General features: G+C 33.8%; 1 protein-coding gene across 1 annotated transcript; it reads left to right on the top strand.

The window, feature by feature from the left end:
- Positions 1–423: 423 nt before the first annotated feature.
- LOC124542134 (transmembrane protein 26) lies at positions 424–16,668 on the top strand. Its single transcript, XM_047120069.1, has 7 exons — positions 424–626; positions 8,837–8,951; positions 10,380–10,539; positions 11,010–11,178; positions 13,592–13,790; positions 14,371–14,504; positions 16,557–16,668. Exons 1-7 carry the CDS (start codon positions 424–426, stop codon positions 16,666–16,668), a joined length of 1,092 nt encoding a protein of 363 aa, XP_046976025.1.
- Positions 16,669–18,417: the final 1,749 nt, after the last annotated feature.

Genomic DNA, 18,417 nt, shown 5'->3' with positions numbered 1-18,417 from the left:
ACATTTCAGAAGAAACAGTCGTTTTGGGAAGTTTTGGCTCGCGTTAACCCGTTACATTGTTTGAAATAAAGTATAAAAGTAACATTAAAAATACTTAAATCCTTGAATAGATAAATAATATACAATAAATGTGATAAAGTGTGTATAATTGAAGTGCCTTATGAAATTTAAAAGCAAACACGTTTGAATTAAATTTTATTTACTATAAGGTAATTTTAGCGCCTGATCATTATTAATAGCAAAAACGTATAAAAATAAAATTGCTATTTTTTATTATTCAATATGTTTTAAATTGAATTATAATGAATAGAACACTACAAATTAAAGAAATCCTATAACACAATAGTTTTATTCGTGGAAAAATTAAATAATAAACTGATTCAGGCAATGGCGTCATAGTCAATAGAGTGATAATAAATCACAATGGCCAACATAGGGAAGGTTCTGGCCACTATTAAGGCTGTCATCACCCGTCTCGTGTTCGCGTGTCATGGGATCATTGCGATCTGGCAAGTGACCGTATTCAAAGACAGTTTGGAGTATTGGTATTTGGCTTCGCCGATTTTGCTTTTAATATTCGAAGGTGTCTTCACATTGACGATTAAAGAGAACCAGGAGTGGAAATGGTGAGTGTGAACTGACCCTTATGTGTTTTTTTTAAATAATAAGAAAAAATTAAATGTTAAATTTTGATTGGTTGCAAATTTTTCAATGTTAGAAGTATCATGTTTCTGATGCGTCTGAGTTTAAATGTTTGTCACGCCAATGCATGATTTTGTTTAAATATTTACATACCGCATTATTATTTATTTCATTACTTACGAATTAAAAACTAATAATGATAATAATTAAAATGCCTATTTTTTAACAATTTATTTTAACACCCAAAAACAAAATGTGCTTTTTTGGGGTGTTGAATATGAAACATTTGTATAAATTCAATTTAATAACAATTAAAAAGTGTATTAAGAATTTGAGTTAATCGTTTATTTTTTTACAGGTAGTATGTAAATAATACGAAACGCAAAATATTTTAATAATCCGTTACTGTAAGGTACACAGCACAAGATTTTTTAATATTTTTCATATGTATATAAAAAATAACATACGGAAAAATAAATAGTTTCAATATATTATGAAAGAAGACTGCATTTTCCCTTTTCCTGCTTAATATACTTTAATATTCATTAAAAAGTCAATAATTTATAAATTCGTAAATTATATTTGTCATTGTGATCACATAAAAAAGGACGCCATTTTTATTTCCCCCGAATGTGCCTTTATGTAAAAACCCGCCAAAATACATATCCTTTTTTCACAGAAAATAATAAAATATAAATAAAAACAATACAAGTTAATTTATAATTACTATGTCTAAAATATAATATTAATACGTATTTACATTTATAATTATCAAGAACTTATCAATTTAAACATAATATGACTTATTTTGAATGTGAACATTAAATGAACAATTATCACAATATATAGTCAACACTTAATAGTCTGATTTAAAGACAACAAAAAGAAAAACCGACTTCAAACAAAATACTATTTTAAAACAAATAAATATGCACTAACTAGTAATAAAGTAATAACGTATTCAACATATTTTTAGTCCTCCTAAGTAAAACGAAATGAAAAAAAATAGACTACTTAAAAGTCGATTTACGATTATATAATGTATAATAGTTATAATTATTGCTATATTTGGAGTCGGTGTCAGCCACGGGCATCATCATGGTACCATGTCAGGAGTATCTTCTTTCTAACTAAAAAAAAAATCATCAAAATCGGTTCATAAATGGCGAAGTAATTGGCGAACAAACATAGAAAAAATTATACGGTCAAATTGAGAACACTCCTTTTTTTGAAGTCGGTTAATAAAACTTTGAAGTGACGGTACTTTTTTAATAATTGCATACACTAAAACTTTCTTCGAAACGCGTTGCGTATACATTTATGTAGGTCGTATATTGGTTTAACAGATTATCTTTATTTTTTATTATAATAAGTGTGATTTTCTTCCAAGTTCTACGCTAACCTACATTCGGCGGGTCAGTAGTTTTTACAAGGAACGATTGTCATTCGACCCTTCACAACCATTCTAGGGCGTATCATAAACATATCATAAGGGATCCGTAAAAAAATATTATTTCAATACCGACGATTATAAAATATTTTCATTTTTTTTACATTACATTTAGTAAAATATTGTTTGATTTTCTGAGACAAAAATAGTTCTATATATTTTATTATTTTATGGTAAATACGTAAAAGTATCAATTGGTATATATTTGTGAGTATTATAACCGATTACACAGATTTTTATTTTAAAGTTTCGTTTTTCGATTAAATTTATTAGTGCTATTTTTGTAAAGTTTAAATATAGTATTTAAAATGGAGTTTTCTTATTTAAATAAAGCATTTACGTCTACATAGTTATTTCGTTATAAATTGAAAGATGATTTACCTAAAAAATATGATCATTGAACGAATTTATATTTCAAAGACAATTTAATAAAACCAATACGTTGTCTGTGGTATGTCTCATTAACAATAAGCATAAATATAAACTTTAAAATGAGTTTAATATTCAATCGGGTATGCCTTATTTATCACAACTTATCATAAAGTTTAAAATATCTGCGGAATATTGTTCTAGAAAAAAAAACCTCAGGAAAGATTTAAATTAATTTAAAATATGATTTATTTCAAAATGGCGACTTAAGTAATTTTCAACATGACAGTTAAAATAACTATCATTTTCAATTAATAAGATTTATGTATTTCATGAGATTTTTTAATAACTCAGCTAGATTTTGCACTAATATCAGTTCTTGATTAATATATCTTTACTTATAATACAACATTATTACACTTAACTATATACTTATATACCAATGATATTCTAATAAACAGATATGTTATATCCATACTAAACAACAGAAAAAAGTGTGCCGCGCCGGGGACCGTATATTTTAGTTTATTTTTAAATTTCGTTAAAAGTAAAAAGGATAGCTTGTTAAAAACAATAAGTAAAAGGGATAACTAGATGTTTTAATTACGCAAAACGTATTACTACGTAATTATGATGTATTATAACGTATGTAAAACAACTAAAGGCAAGCGTCCCAATTAGAACGTTTTCTAGTCTTCACTTTTTGCGCGTTAATGACATATCTGTTTACTACAACATCATTGTTATATACACTTTAATTTAACCTCCAAAGCTAGTGTAACGGCTTCTTTGACGTTCAAAAAGCCTATTATCGAAAATCCACAATGAATACCACAGATTAATATGAATAGTATGCAAAGTATGAATAGTAAGTAATATTTTAGGCCATACCAATATGTAAAGCCGATGATTTCGGGTTCAAACCCAGACAAGCACCACTATATGTGCTTATTTGTGTTTATAATTCATCTCGTGCTCGGCGGTGAAGGAAAACATCGTGAGGAAGCCTGCATGTGTCTAATTTCATCGAAATTCTGCCACATGTGCATTCCACCAGCATTGGAACATATGTTCCAAAACCCTCTGCTCAATAGGAGAGGAGGCCTTAGCCCAGCAGTGGGATATTTACGGGCTGTTTCTTTACTTTTTACTACATAAAGCATCCTACTCATTATCGTAGTATTGATAACATTTGCAGACTGCCTTTACGTGTGGAATTTAAAAAAAAAACAACTCAATCATCCCCTAATAATCCTTGTATCGCTAATGTTCGTCGGCGTTCTAATGGTTCTTCCGGCCGTCATGTAAACACACCCTTAATTAGGAATCATCCCTTAGAAAACGTTCTAGGGTGAGTCACACCTAACTACACTAATATATACATCGGCGGCAGCGATGGCTGAGCGGTAGAATTGTCCTTTTCTGTGTTCGGTGGTACGGGGTGCATCACGATGAATTAAAATAACACGCGGCATAGCGACAGAAGTTTTATTACGGATTTACAACTTGGTTCTTAAGTATCTAAACCGACAGCTTCGCCTTGGGGGTGTGGGCTGGTCAGTTACTCAAACGCAAGTGTCGTTATCCAGTCCCCTTACTCTCCAACACGACTCCATCCTCGTGACTTTAACATTCCGTGACGTCACCGCGTTCACCCACTACTGTAATAATCATATAAGCTTCTTTTAATGAAAATAGCTTTCAACGACATATATAGTCCATGCTTACAAGAGGAAAAAAGTTAAATAAACATTTGACAGCGATTTGACGCGATTTCATTGGTCGACAGTTTGATTAATCTGTGATATTCACTGCGGATTTGCGAGAAGTAACGCTTTGAAACGAACGAAACTGTCATCGGAATTTTGGTAAAATTAAAGTGCAAATAAGCGGATGATTTACCGCTTACAATTCAATGCATTATTATTCGATAGTTTATAATCTATGGAAGTTGGCGGACGAGCATATGGGCCACCCGATGGTAAGTGGTCTCCATCACCCATAGCCAATGACGCTGTAAGAAATATTAACTATTCCTTACATCGTCAATGCGCCACCAACCTTGGGAACTAAGATGTTACGTCCCTTGTGCCTGCAGTTACACTGGTTCACTCACTCTTCAAACCGGAACGCAACAGTACTGTTAGGCGGTAGAATAACCGATGAGTGGGTGGTACCTACCCAGACGGGCTTGCACATAGCCCTACCACCAAGTAAACTAAACGAAATATTATGAGCTATCGTATTTATATACGCTTCAATGTAAGTTGAACAAACGTCCATAATCTTCCGACAATTCACAATCTCGAGAGATAGATTATAATCTAACGATGTCTATAATTTTACAATGATTTAATTTGATTGATTAAATTTTCAATATATCTCTATTAATATTATATGTGTGAAAGTAACTCTGTCAGTCTGTCATACTTTCACAACCAAACCGCTGAACCGAATTTCATGAAATTTGTTATGAAGCAAACATGAACTCCACGATAGGACTTGGCCTTCTATTTGCCAAACAAATTACAACCAACACCCTAAAACTCGAGCAAACCAGCAGGCTACTACTAGTATTCTATAATTCATAAAGTAATCTTGAAAATTTCCCACCGCTGCTAAGATCTCTCCATTTTGCGGAGATTATTTCGAGCTTATTTTGCAAGCACATTGAAATTCATTGGTACCTGGCTTTGAAGCCGCAATCATTATACGCGATCACGTATAAATTACTGGTCGATCTCTACTTTTTACATCATTACATAGTATAAAGCAAAGTCGCTTACCGCCGCAATACTGTCCCTACATATGCATCTTTAAAATTACAGAACAGATTATCATGCGGTTTTTTTAATAGATAGATTGATTCAAGAGAAAGGTTGAATGTAAATAATACATGCACAATATAGTAGATACCGATTATTTTATAGGTTTCAAAAGTCATGTCGTAAATAAAAAAATTTTCGCATTTAAGTTGAAAAACAAAAGAAGATCAATGCGAATCCTGTGCGGGTTGCTAGTATATATACATGTACAACAACAACAGCCTGTAAATTTCCAATAGCTTGGCTATGGCCTCCTCTCCCTTGTGAGGAGAGGGTTTGGAACATAATTCACTATGCTGTTTCAATGCGTGTTGGTGGAATATACACATGTGTTAGAATATTTATGAAATTTTACACATGTAGGTTTCCTCATGATGTTTTACTTCACAGCCGAGAACGAAATGAATTATAAACACAAATTAAGCACACGAATATTCAGTGATGCTTGCCTGGGTTTGAATCTGAAATCATCGGTTAATTTGCACACGTTTTAACCATGTCGACTTTATATATATATAACATATATATCTTATCAACTTTTGTAAATGCCGTACGTTTCGTTGATAAAGATATACAGACATTTATTCCCCTTTAGTTTCGTAATAAAATCCGTGGTGTTAATGACCTCCAAACATTGGAGGTCGGCCAGGGTTGACATTTGTATCTTTTGTGAAAGCTCGCTCGACTAGAACGAGCCATGATAGCTTAGGGTTAAATTAAACTACACTGAGTACCTAAAGTACCTATTCGTTTTGTAAATAAAACGAAATAAATTGATTTTAATTAAAAAAATAAGGTTTTAATTTTCCTTTTTTTTAAATGTGGCAATCAATGATGTTCTAGTAAACAGATATGTCACTAACGCGCAAAAAGTGAAGACTAGAAAACGTCCTAATTGTGACGTTTGCCTTTAGTCGTTTTACGTAGTAATACGTTATAATACATCATAATTACGTAGTAATACGTTTTGCGTAATTAAAACATCTAGTTATCCCTTTTACTTATTGTTTTTATCAAGCTATCCTTTTTACTTGCAACGAAATATAAAATAAACGGTCCCCGGAGCGGCACACTTTTTTCTGTTGTTTAGTATGGGTATAACATATCTGTTTATTAGAATATCATTGGTGGCAATGATTGAAATTTAAATCTTATCGAAAAAAATCGTGAAAAAAGGCGTATGAGTAAGACATTTTCAACCGACTTCAAAAAGGAGGAGGTTATCAATTCGTCTGTTTTTTTTTTTTTATGTTTGTTACCTCATAACTTTTTACTGGGTGGACCGATTTTGATAATTTTTTTTTTGTTTGAAAGGTAGTGCTTCCCGTGGGGTCCCATTTTTTTTTTATTTTTTTCCGATGATGGTATCCGTATGAAAACGACATAAGTCTTAAATTTGCATTATGTATATGCGCGACAAATAGGTGAATAACTCAAAATCACGTTAACCAATTTTGATGATTCTTTTTTTATTATAAAGGATATACTTTAAGGGTAGTTTGGTCAGGTTCTGAGCACAGGATCAATGACAAATTAAGGGAACGGGAGGGAACGGAACAATTCCGAGGAGCACGTTAGCAATACTCGGTCGAATCTTTTATTTATGGGTTACTTGGATATTTGAATCACCTTCCGGAACGTGGTTATGTTCATATAATTGTCATAATCGAATATTATAATCAACTAGCGACCCGCCCCGACTTCTCACGGGTGCAATACTGATACTAAATGTACTAAAGAATTTGTTTATTTACGACATCACATTGCAAACTTCTAAAATTGTCAGTGATTCTTTACTATATTCTTCATTTATTATATACACAAACCTTCCCCTTGAATTACACTATCTATTAAAAAAACCGCATCAAAATCCGTTGCGTAGTTTTAAAGATATAGAGACAGAGAAAGCGACTTTGTTATATACTATGTATTGACGGAACTCCTAAACGGCTTACAGTTAGGGTGCGATTTGGGGCAAAATTTCTTTCTGTCTTTAATCAAATTTTATGTATATGATGTACGACATAGCATACGAATAGCTCTTTTGCAAAGTTTTTTTACTGAGGTCGATTACAGCTCATTCGAGGGTGGTACCTTGTAGTTTATGCCGCATGACGTATTAAAGCTGCATTTTCGAAAGTCTATTTTTGCTTTATTCGAAAGTTTCTTTTGAAATTGTCCCTGAAGTAGTTTCTGATTTATATAAACGGCACGCTTAATCTATCCATATTAAGAAAAAAATGTTAGTCTACATCAGCTTCACTTAAAATCAAAAAATAAATAATATTTTAACAAAAAGAAAAACCGACTTATAACAAAACAAATTAAAATGCACTAAAAAGTAATAAAAATAATTGCATATTTAACATATTTTTGAGAGTCCTCCTAGGTAAAATGAAATGAAAAATATTAGACTACTTAAAAGTCGATTTACGATTATATAATGTAGTTATAATTATTGCTATATTTGGAGTCGGTGTCAGCCAACCCTATACTATACCTATCAAAAAACAATACGAGAATACTTTAAGAAATGTTTCTTACAAATTACCTTTTATACGATATTATACTGGGTCAATCAAGAGGCTCGTATCGCTTCTTTCTTTTGATTGTTGAAGCGAGTGCCTGTGGCTGACACCGGCTCCAAATATAACAATAACTATAACTACGTTATATAATCGTAAATCGACTTTTAAGTAGTCTAATATTTTTCATTTCATTTTACCTAGGAGGACTCTCAAAAATATGTTAAATATGCAATTAATTTTATTACTTTTTAGTGCATTTTAATTTGTTTTAAAATACTGTTTTGTTTGAAGTCGGTTTTTCTTTTTGTTAAAATATTATTTATTAATTTTGCTGTTTGATAAATTCAAATCATTTGTAAAAAATACATCAGTAAAGAATGTGTGTTATTAAATACAAGATTATGCAGACGATAAGAAAGCGTGGAATTAATACTTCATGACTTCCAGGCAGGATATGTTACATGCATATATAATTGTGATTAACTAACATGGCTGTATTTTTAAATGTTCACAAAGAGTAACTGTTGAACCGACGGTAGCTTTACTTGATATAGTTGTTAAATGACTATTTATGATTGATTCCAAAGTGCATGTAAAGCCTACTTGAATAAAGTATATTTTGATTTTGATTGATTATAAAATTGTGGCGTTTATATTTGTTGATTATAATAAATAATAATTTAATTGTAAGCAAATTTTTATAAACAATATTTCTATACTATTATTTTAAATGCGAAATTAACCCTGTCTTTTGATAACTACGACAGAATTTTATAAAATTTGACCTGAAGCATGTTTAAACACCAAAAAATAAATCATTACCACCTAACAACAAGCGTAATATATCATAATTAGTAAAACAGATAATAAATTTAACTTTACATAACCCTTTGTATCTAATATCCACCATCATTAAAGAAACAATAAAACCTTTTTTTAATATAAAGGCCGAATACAGTAATACCTTGTTCAAAATTATCGAAATTATGATTTTCTATGTAATAAAAAAAAATTGTCCCCAGGTTTTGTCCGTCGGTATTTATCTATCTCGGATTGGTGGTGCCTGCGATATGGCTGCTGGAACTACACAAGGTCGACCTCCGTTTGCAGAAGAAGACGAATATTACCTACATAGAGGTAAGAATCAGGCGTTTGATGAATCCCATTAAAAACGTAACCGTAAAATGAGAGCCAAGTTCAATATTATAATATAGTCCTTGGTAGTTGACTTCAACGACAAAAGGGAGATCTAAATGGGTGCCAAGTTCATTGGTCAGTCCTGAAATTTATTTATAAATACATAGGTATAGTACGACACAACTTAGATGTAGCATTGGAAAATGCAATGGAATGAAAATAAGACCGATCACTGCCGATTTACACAACCAATAGAAACAGCTCCCTATCGCGCCATTCGACGCTATTCGTCGCTATAGATTCCCGCGTCAGTTCAACCCGAAACAGCGAGTGCTTGTAAATCGACGTGTCAAAATGACGAATATATTCGGTCATATGATATTACAAGTTGTTACGTTTGTGTAAAGATCATATTCACATGAGAAATAAATATTGATAATTTGGGATAGCGTACTCAATTCGGATGTGATCGGTTTTACGAATTTTGCCAATGTGACGTCTAAGTTGTGTCGTATACCTGCAGCCGGACACAAACCTACGGTAACCCTTTCACTGTAAAAACCGTCGAATTCTGGAATGCACTACCCAGTGATATACGGCAGTCTAAATCCTTGGCAATATTTAAGCGTTTCAGAACCTATTACCTATCCATATCGAAATAATGTATGCAAGTATGTTATAATTTCTAGTTTATAATTAGTGCATTTAAAATTGATTGGATTATGAGAGCCTCGAAATAGACTGGCACTTTGTGTATATGATACATATGTAGAACACCTACATATGTGTGCCCTATATATTTTTTTTTATGGTACATGTTGGTAGACGTCCATATGGGCCACCTGATAGTAAGTGGTCTCCATCACACATAGACAATGACGCTGTAAGAAATATTAACTATTCCTTACATCATCAATGTGCGACCAAGCTTGGGAACTAAGATGTTACGTCCCTTGTGCCTGTAGTTACACTGTCTCCCTCACCCTTCAAACCGGAACACAACAATACTGGGTACTGTTTTTGGCGGTAGAATAACTGATGAGTGAGTGGTACCAACCTAGACGGGCTTGCACAAAGCCCTACCACCAAGAGTAGTCATAATATGTCATGCCTTTTGTCATTATCACGAAGATTACTTTATTCTTTTTGTGTAAAAGTTTTTTATTAACATAAGAATTAACAACATTAAATGCTTAAGTATATACAAATATGAACTAAAACTAGTTCTAAATCTTGACCGCGTGGAATGGTGGCAAGAATGCTAGCAGCGTTTCCCCGTTGAATCGCAATTCCGATACTCTGGGCGAACGAACCAGAACTGTCGCCAGTGGAGGCAATGAGGCGAGGTGTTATACTTTTGATGATGCTTTTTGCACCACTACTCCAAGGGGCAAGCGTCCATTTGAGTCATTAAGTTGAATATTTTAGACGGAGATTCCCATCCCTGGCGCAACGAAGATCCCGACGGATATGTGGGTGACCTTGATAGAGCAGTTCCTGATGCTGACCCTCATCGTGGGCAGATGGTTACTACCCAAGGGTGACCTAACCAGAGACCAGCTTAGTCAGTTACTTCTGGTATATATTGGTAAGTTTTGATATATTAATATAGTATGCTAAAATATTTTGAGATACTTGCTGCGCTGCTGCTTAATACAGGTCGTTCAAGTTTTCTCCGTAGAAAATATCATCAAAATCGGTTAAGTGTTTCAATATTACAGTGTAGCAGATGAAAATTCTTTCGCATTTATATCATTATAGATATTACCTATGGCGACGGCCTCCTTGGTCGAGTGGTATGTACTTGCTTTCATGGGTATGCCACTCCGAAGTCCCGGGTTCGATTCCCGGCCGAGTCGATGAAGAAATTTTTTTTTCTAAGTTGTCTTGGGTCTGGGTTTTTGTGGTACCGTCGTTACATCTGATTTTCCTCAACACAAGTGCTTTAGCTACCTACATTGGGATCAGAGTAATGTTGTATATTTATTTATTATTTACTCTGTGGTCGTCTGTGCATATGTTTTGATATTGGAATGTTTAAATAGAATTTAATTACAGGTACGGCAGCAGATATAATCGAGTTCTTCGATTCGTTCAAAGACGAAAAAGTTGCCACGGAAAAGGTCCTAGTGTTGCTAACACTGGCGATCTGGTCGTGGTCTCTCGTGCAGTTCACGGTCGTCCTGACGGCCACGAAGTCCAGGAAGACCCGCGGGACAGCCAATAGGTCTGACATGTACGTATGTAGAGCACGCATGCAACATGCACGAAACACCGCATGCGGATGAAGGGGAGACATCTTTGTGGAATTGTTGATTTTTCGAATTAATGTCACTGTCATTTTGACATTTTCGTTTTTTTTTTCTTTGACGTTTTGTGATTAGAAGGAACATTGCATACAGCCTAAAAATGCATATTGATAAAATTTGTAATAAAATTGTTAATATATTGTTTTATAAATTAATCTATTAAAAAAATAAATAACAGATTATGTTCATTATTTTTTTTTTATTAAATTTGGTCACATAATTTCTTATCAACAATATAATGTCTCTGCTACAACCGGTTTCAAACATACATATATACATACCATTATATACGAATAAACATATAGATTTAAGTTGTACATATATTAAAGAAAGATTCGTGACAAAAGTGTATATGTAACTTGTTAGCATGGAATCAACATTTACAACTGATTTTAAGGCAGTTCCACACATCCGATTGTACTGAAATTTCACACAAATTGTTTTCTAATGATAATACAATCGCATAGCATTTTTTCTTCAATACAATGTTAATTAATGACACTCACACTACAATCGACAACAATACTAAGTATTGGTGTATGGATGAACCGGGACATTTACTCGGTGTACATTAATTTCATCTTCGGTTAAATTGTGATAACATTTCTGCTTCCAATATTCTATTATTTTCTTCAGAAATTAGGTACTAGATTTCCTCGGTAAAGTCTATAAAAATAAACAAATATAAATATACTATTATAAATATACTTTTCTTGGTTTGGGCTTTGTGTAAGCCCGCCTGGGTAGATACAACCATTATCATCATTAGATATTCTACCTCTAAACAACAGTACGCAGTATAGTTGTGTTCCGGTTTGAAGGGTGAGTGAACCGGTGTAACTACAGGCACAAGGGACATAGCATCTTAGTTCCCAAGGTTGGAGGCGCAGTGACGATGTAAGGAATAGTTAATATTTCTTACAGCGTCATTGTCTATTCAACCTATTCCATAGAAAAAAAAATACTAACTACCGTAGCATTGAACGAAATTGTTATTTCGAAAACACTTCATGAACGCACCCATAAATGTCAAACATGGCCGCCCGTTGAACTTATCATTGATTTTCATTATTTAATATTTAAATATCTCCATTATATGAATGTTACGGAGATATAGTATCGACTAAAATAGTATTATTTTTAACGATGAATAATCGTGGATAGGTTTCGATCGGGTCTATCTTAGATATATTTTTTTGTCACGGATCTTAACACATTCACCATCACATAAAAGCCACGCTTTCACAGCCTTAAATGTATGTTATATATTAATATTACATAGTACATATCTCACTTGATGTCTAACACTATTAACGAACTTTTTATAAATCTTAACTTACTAATATTATTATTAATAAATCGTATCGGTAGGTACCACCCACTCATCAGATATTCTACCGCCAAATAAAAGTGCTCAGTATAGTGTTCCGGTTTGAAGGGTGAGTGAGCCAGTGTATCTACAGGCACAAGGGACATAACAAATTAGTTCCCAAGGTTGGTGGCGCATTGACGATGTAAGAATTAGTTAATATTTCTTACAGCGTCATTGTCTATGGGTGATGGTGATAACTTACCATCAGGTGGCCCATATATTTGTCCGCCAAATTATACCATAAAAAAAAGAAAAGTCAACACGCCTATTCTTGTACATATTCAATATTTCTTTATTAACATAAGAATTAATATCATCAAGTGCTTAAATATGTACAAATAAAAAAAATGTTACTGTAGCTGATTGCCGAATGGAGCCCAGATATTATCCGATGGTTGCGGGTTCAAAACCTGGCAGGCACCACTGAATCTTCAAATACTTAATTTGTGTTTGTGATTCATCTTGTGATCGGCGGTGAAGGAAATCATCGTGAGTAAGCCTGCGTGTCTAATTTCAAAGAAATCCTTCCACGTGTGTATTCCACCAACCGCATTGGAACAGCGAACCTTCTACTTAAAAAGGGAGAGAAGGCCTTAGCCCAGCAATGGGAAATTAACAGACTGTTGTTGTTGTTGTTGTTGTTTGTTACTGTATAAATCTTGACCGCGTGGAATGGTGCAGCATTTCCCCGTTGAATCGCATCGTATTAAAATAGGCCATTTTTACTCAATTCATATGTATGTATACATGGTACATATACCAAAATAATTTTTTTTTAGAATTTTTGTCTGTCTGTCTGTTTGTCCCGGCTAAACTCTGGAACGGCAGGACCGATTTTGACGGGACTTTCACTGGCAGATAGCTGGTATAATAGGGAGTGACTTAGGCTACGATATTTTTTTTGTTATATTCAAAGGCGTACAAGGTTGCAGCACAGCTAGGGTATCAATAATTTCTAGACATGGGCTTTATTCTTTAATGATTACGTGTGTCCACAGGAACACAAGTAGGGCGTGCTGTTGCTCCATTGAAGTCTGCGCTATTATTATGAACATAGCTTTACAAGACGCGCCGTTCTTAGCTTTCCGCCTCCTCATCATCGCCCATTACAAGATCATCAACTACATGAACATATTCTTCACATGCAAGAATACGTTGGTGAGTATTTTGATGTTTTCGTGCATGTATGTCTCAATTCAGGGTACAGGAATCCAAGAACCAGGAAGCTGATTATGGTCATAGTGATGGTTCGATAACGTCTTATGGGAGGGAAGGCCGCTTTGTTACGTAACGCGTTACGGAAGGCTTACCTTTTGTTTTACGACATACATGCACCCGACCACAAAATAAATGATAAATAAATATGAGACAACAACACATACACTACTCTGATCCCAATGTGAGTAGCTAAAGCACTTGTGTTGTGGAAAATCAGACGTAACGACGGTACTAACACTCAGACCCAAGACAATATAGAGAACTAATGATAATCTACATCGACTCCGCCGGTAATAGAACCCGGGACCAAGTAGCGTATCCATGAAAACCGGTGTACACACAGCCACGAAATTCAGAGATCAGTTTTTTGGGTGTATGCACCCAGTTCTATTTACCCGACTGTATTTTTTTTTCATAAAAAAGTTAATTCCCCATTTCAGTTCAACATAACATATGACGATAGTAAATACCCAATATATATTTTTTAATATGTCGTATTTATATATCTGTATATCTTCAGGTGATATTGCTACAGATATACCGACTGTATGTCTTACATCTGGAGAGAGTCGATGAAGTGAACAGCGGATCCGTTTATAAAAAGAAACGGAAACATAAGTCTAACGATAGGAAAGAAAGAGATAAAAAACACAGGTGAGTGTGTTTTGTTTTTTCAAAAATATCTACAAATGTCATATATGTGCTTGACTAGCAGTCGCCCGTGGCTTTGCTCGCGTTTTAGGTTGTTGATTGTCATGTGTCAGGCTAAAACGTACCCTATGTCCTTCTTTGAAGTTCTAGTTTGCTTCACACGAGATTTCATCAAATTCGGTTCTTTGGTATGGTCGTGAATGAGCATCAGACAGACAGAGTTACTTTCACATTTATAATATTAATAAAGATTAGTTAAAGATAGTTACTGAATAAATATTGACCGCGTGCAATGGTAGCAAGAATGCTAGCAGGATTTCTCTGGGCGAAAAACGAACCAGCTCTAACACCAGTGGAGGCAATGAGGCGAGGTGTTATACTTTTGATGGAGCTTTTTGCACTACTACTCCAAGGGGCAAGCGTTTCGACAGCAAATGGAACAAGGCTAGGTTTCCCTTGCTTTATAGATGTTGCTCGATACTTGTAAAAGCTGAGCGTATGTCCTTCATTAGTTCCAGTTTTATTCAGAACAAATTTTATCAAATCTCTTCAGGAATTAGAGAGTAAATTCTTTAACACTTATAATATTGGTATAGATTCCAAATACAGGTTGAGTAGGACAATTAAATAACATTTGACCTTGAAACCACGAAATCTCATTGGTCGAGAGCTTGTATAATCTATGATATTCATTATGGATTCGCGAATAAATGGCGTCCTAATGTCAACGAAGCTGTTATCGAAACTTGAAGTAAAATCAAAGTGTATATAAGTAGTTAAGTGTTAGTGTTGTATTATAAATTACTAGCGATCCGCCCCGGCTTCTCACGAGTGCAATGCTGATACTAAATATACTACAGAATCTCTTACAACGTTCACAGCTTTTCAGTCGTTAGGCAATACAAACCGCTATGTCCTTAAATCTATAATATCTTCGAAAATATGAATTTAAAATTTTAACAAAAAGAAAAACCGACTTCAATCAAAACATTATTTAAAAAAATAGAATTTGCACTAAAAGTAATAAAAAGAATTGCATATTTAACATATTTTTTAAAGTAAAATGAAATGAAAAATATTAGACTACTTAAAAGTCGATTTACGATTATATAATGTAGCTATAGTTGTTGTTATATTTGGAGCCGTTGTCAAACAAAACAAATATCAAAATTGGTCCACCCAGTTAAAAGTTATGAGGTAACAAACATAAAAAAATACAGACGAATTGATAACCTCCTCCTTTTTGAAATCGGTTGAAAAGCCATTGTTTCTCGTAAAAAATAAAGGATAAAAATGGTTATTGTGTGTACAACATAAGGTGTACAATTCTGTAGTAAATTATTTTGATCTGTCTAGTAGGGTTCAGCGTTTCTAATGTAAGCGCGAAAAAAATTTACGACATCACATTAGAAACCTCTTAAATTTTATGTGCGTTTCTGTACTATATTGTTCATGTATTAAACACATAAACCTACCTCATGAATCAATCTATTTATTAAAACAAAACGCATTATAATCCGTTCCGTAATTTAAAAAATCTAAGCATAGGGACAGATAGCGGTAAGCGGCTTTGTTTTGTACTGTGTAGTGATGAAAACACAACGGCAATTCGAATGAGCGCTCTTAACATTATGACAACTTAGTAATTGACGCCTCGATAAAACCGCGTTCGGAAACCAGTATTATTATATGTATATATTCGTATAACTATATCGAGAGCTGAGATGGCCCAGTGGTTAGAACGCGTGCATCTTAACCGACGATTTCGGGTTCAAACCCAGGCAGGCACCACTATGTATAAGTGCCTAATTTGTGTTTATAATTTATCTCGTGCTCAGCGGTGAAGGAAAACATCGTGAGGAAACCTGCATTGTCTAATTTCAACAAAATTCTGCCACATGTGCATTCCACCAAACCGCACTGGAACAGCGTGGTGTATATGTTCCAATCCCTCTCCTTAATGGTAGAGGAGGCCTTAGCCTTAGCAGTGGGGAAATTGGCAGGCTGTCACTTACTTACTTTTATAACAATATCAATTTAGTAACTTTTTTCCAGAGATAACAAATCGAAGAAGAATAAAAGGAGGCACGAAGTTGGTGAAACATCGATTTCCGTGATAAGCGACCCGAGGAGACAAGATCGGGTTGAGAGCGGTCGTATTCGGTAAGTACTGTAACAATAACATATACTGACATATATATAACGGAGCAGCATGTCCGACATGACGTCAGCACTGCTGCCGTCACGAGTGTCAGGGTTTCGATCTTTACCCATCCTCGGAGGTTTGAAATTAAACTCAGGAAGTAATCCTCTCTGATTTATTCAAATATGAGACGGTCCGATCACTCCGACGGCTCGACCAAGTCTGTCGATACCGGCGGGCGCTTGATCTTTTATAACAAAAATAGGTGGGTAGACTTATTCACTCAACATAACAGCTGTTTAACTGACTAATTTAACATTTCAAAATTCACTAAAAATTATTAATTTAACAATCAAACAGTTTTAAATTATTATTATAATTATTAAAATAATCATTCCTGAACACGAGTTTTTCTTAAATTCGTGGTTTCGCGCCGACATACATATTATTAACAAAACAAAATTACTTTTATAACAAATTTATTGCAAGGATATAAAATAACAACCATTAACAACAAAATACTTTAATGAATTTCTGGTTTTCTAATATTATTACAAAAACAGTAAAACATGATACGCCGGACCGTATTTCGCGCCTCCCGCCAAAAAGAGGATGAATTTCAAAAGCCATCTGTCAGCTTGACACATTACGTTCGGAAAGTCACACTAATTCTCCTTATAATATAATATACTTTTAGAATTAGAAGTAGGAAGTAGGTTAACTTCTAAAACAATTATCTTTAATTTAAAATAACAATCAATCTACCACAATAGAAAAACATTTAGTCTACAACACAAATAACCATCAACAATCACATTACACCGTAATTATAATCGCGATCTCAATGTGTCAACCACGAATCTCCCGCCTTTTTTTTAAAGGGAAGTTATGTGACTTGACGCAGATGTTGCTTGTTTATTCCAACAGTACTATATTCCAAGTATGACAGGAGAAAAGCCAATTAAAACTTTGATAGCAAATTGACGCGATGTCATTGGTCAAGAGCTTGATTAGTCTGTGATATTCTCTATGGATTAATAAGAAAACGTTTTGAAACGGTTATCGTAACTTTGGAGGTTAAATTAAAGTGTATATAAATAGTTAAGTGTAATTGTGTTGTATTATAAATAAAGATATATTCATCACTAACTGTTTTTAGTATACAATATAGCTGAGTTATAACACTCGCATGAAATACGTAAATGTATAGTTTGTGTATAGTTTTTCCTACTTCCTAGGCTATACATATTACATATATATACGTATGTATAATAATTTGGAGTGTCTGTTTGTCTGTTTCTTCCGACTCACCTCTGGATCGGCTGCACCGATTTTTATTGGTCTTGCACTGGCAGATAATTGATGTAATAAGGAATAATGTTGGCTACAATTATATGGTTTTTGTTAAATTACAACGCGCACGAAAGCACAGTTAGTTATTATTAAAACTATGTCACCTCATCTTGTTGCCTCCATTGAGGACAAGGCTGGTTTATTATTCCCCAAGGGATAGGATGCTAGAATTCCACGTGTCATAATTGTTCAGTAATTACTTTTAATACTTAGCTGTGAATTTGAGGCCTTGATATTATTAATTTAAAAAAAAAGTTAAGATATTTCTGAAAAAAAAAAAACGAGTTTGCGTCTCGGTTTGTGCCTTACGGAAGTGGTAACTAAAACCAATATAAGTTGAACTATATATTGTTTAACTTGAGAAAAGCTTAGGTTATTATAGTACGACACAACTTAGATGTCACATCGACAAAATTCGTA

This window comes from Vanessa cardui, chromosome 30, assembly GCF_905220365.1.
Source record: "Vanessa cardui chromosome 30, ilVanCard2.1, whole genome shotgun sequence".
Classification (NCBI taxonomy): domain Eukaryota; kingdom Metazoa; phylum Arthropoda; class Insecta; order Lepidoptera; family Nymphalidae; genus Vanessa; species Vanessa cardui.
Note: the sequence above shows the minus strand (reverse complement) of the source record. Positions and strands in the feature narration are given on the sequence as shown.

Excerpts from the sequence above, each read along its gene's own strand:
- LOC124542134 (XM_047120069.1), top strand. The coding sequence starts at position 424 with ATGGCCAACATAGGGAAGGTTCTGGCCACTATTAAGGCTGTCATCACC. Across the intron at positions 10,540-11,009 it reads GTTACTTCTGGTATATATTG|GTACGGCAGCAGATATAATC; the intron begins GTAAGTTTTGAT and ends ATTTAATTACAG. Across the intron at positions 11,179-13,591 it reads ACCCGCGGGACAGCCAATAG|ACATGGGCTTTATTCTTTAA; the intron begins GTCTGACATGTA and ends AATAATTTCTAG.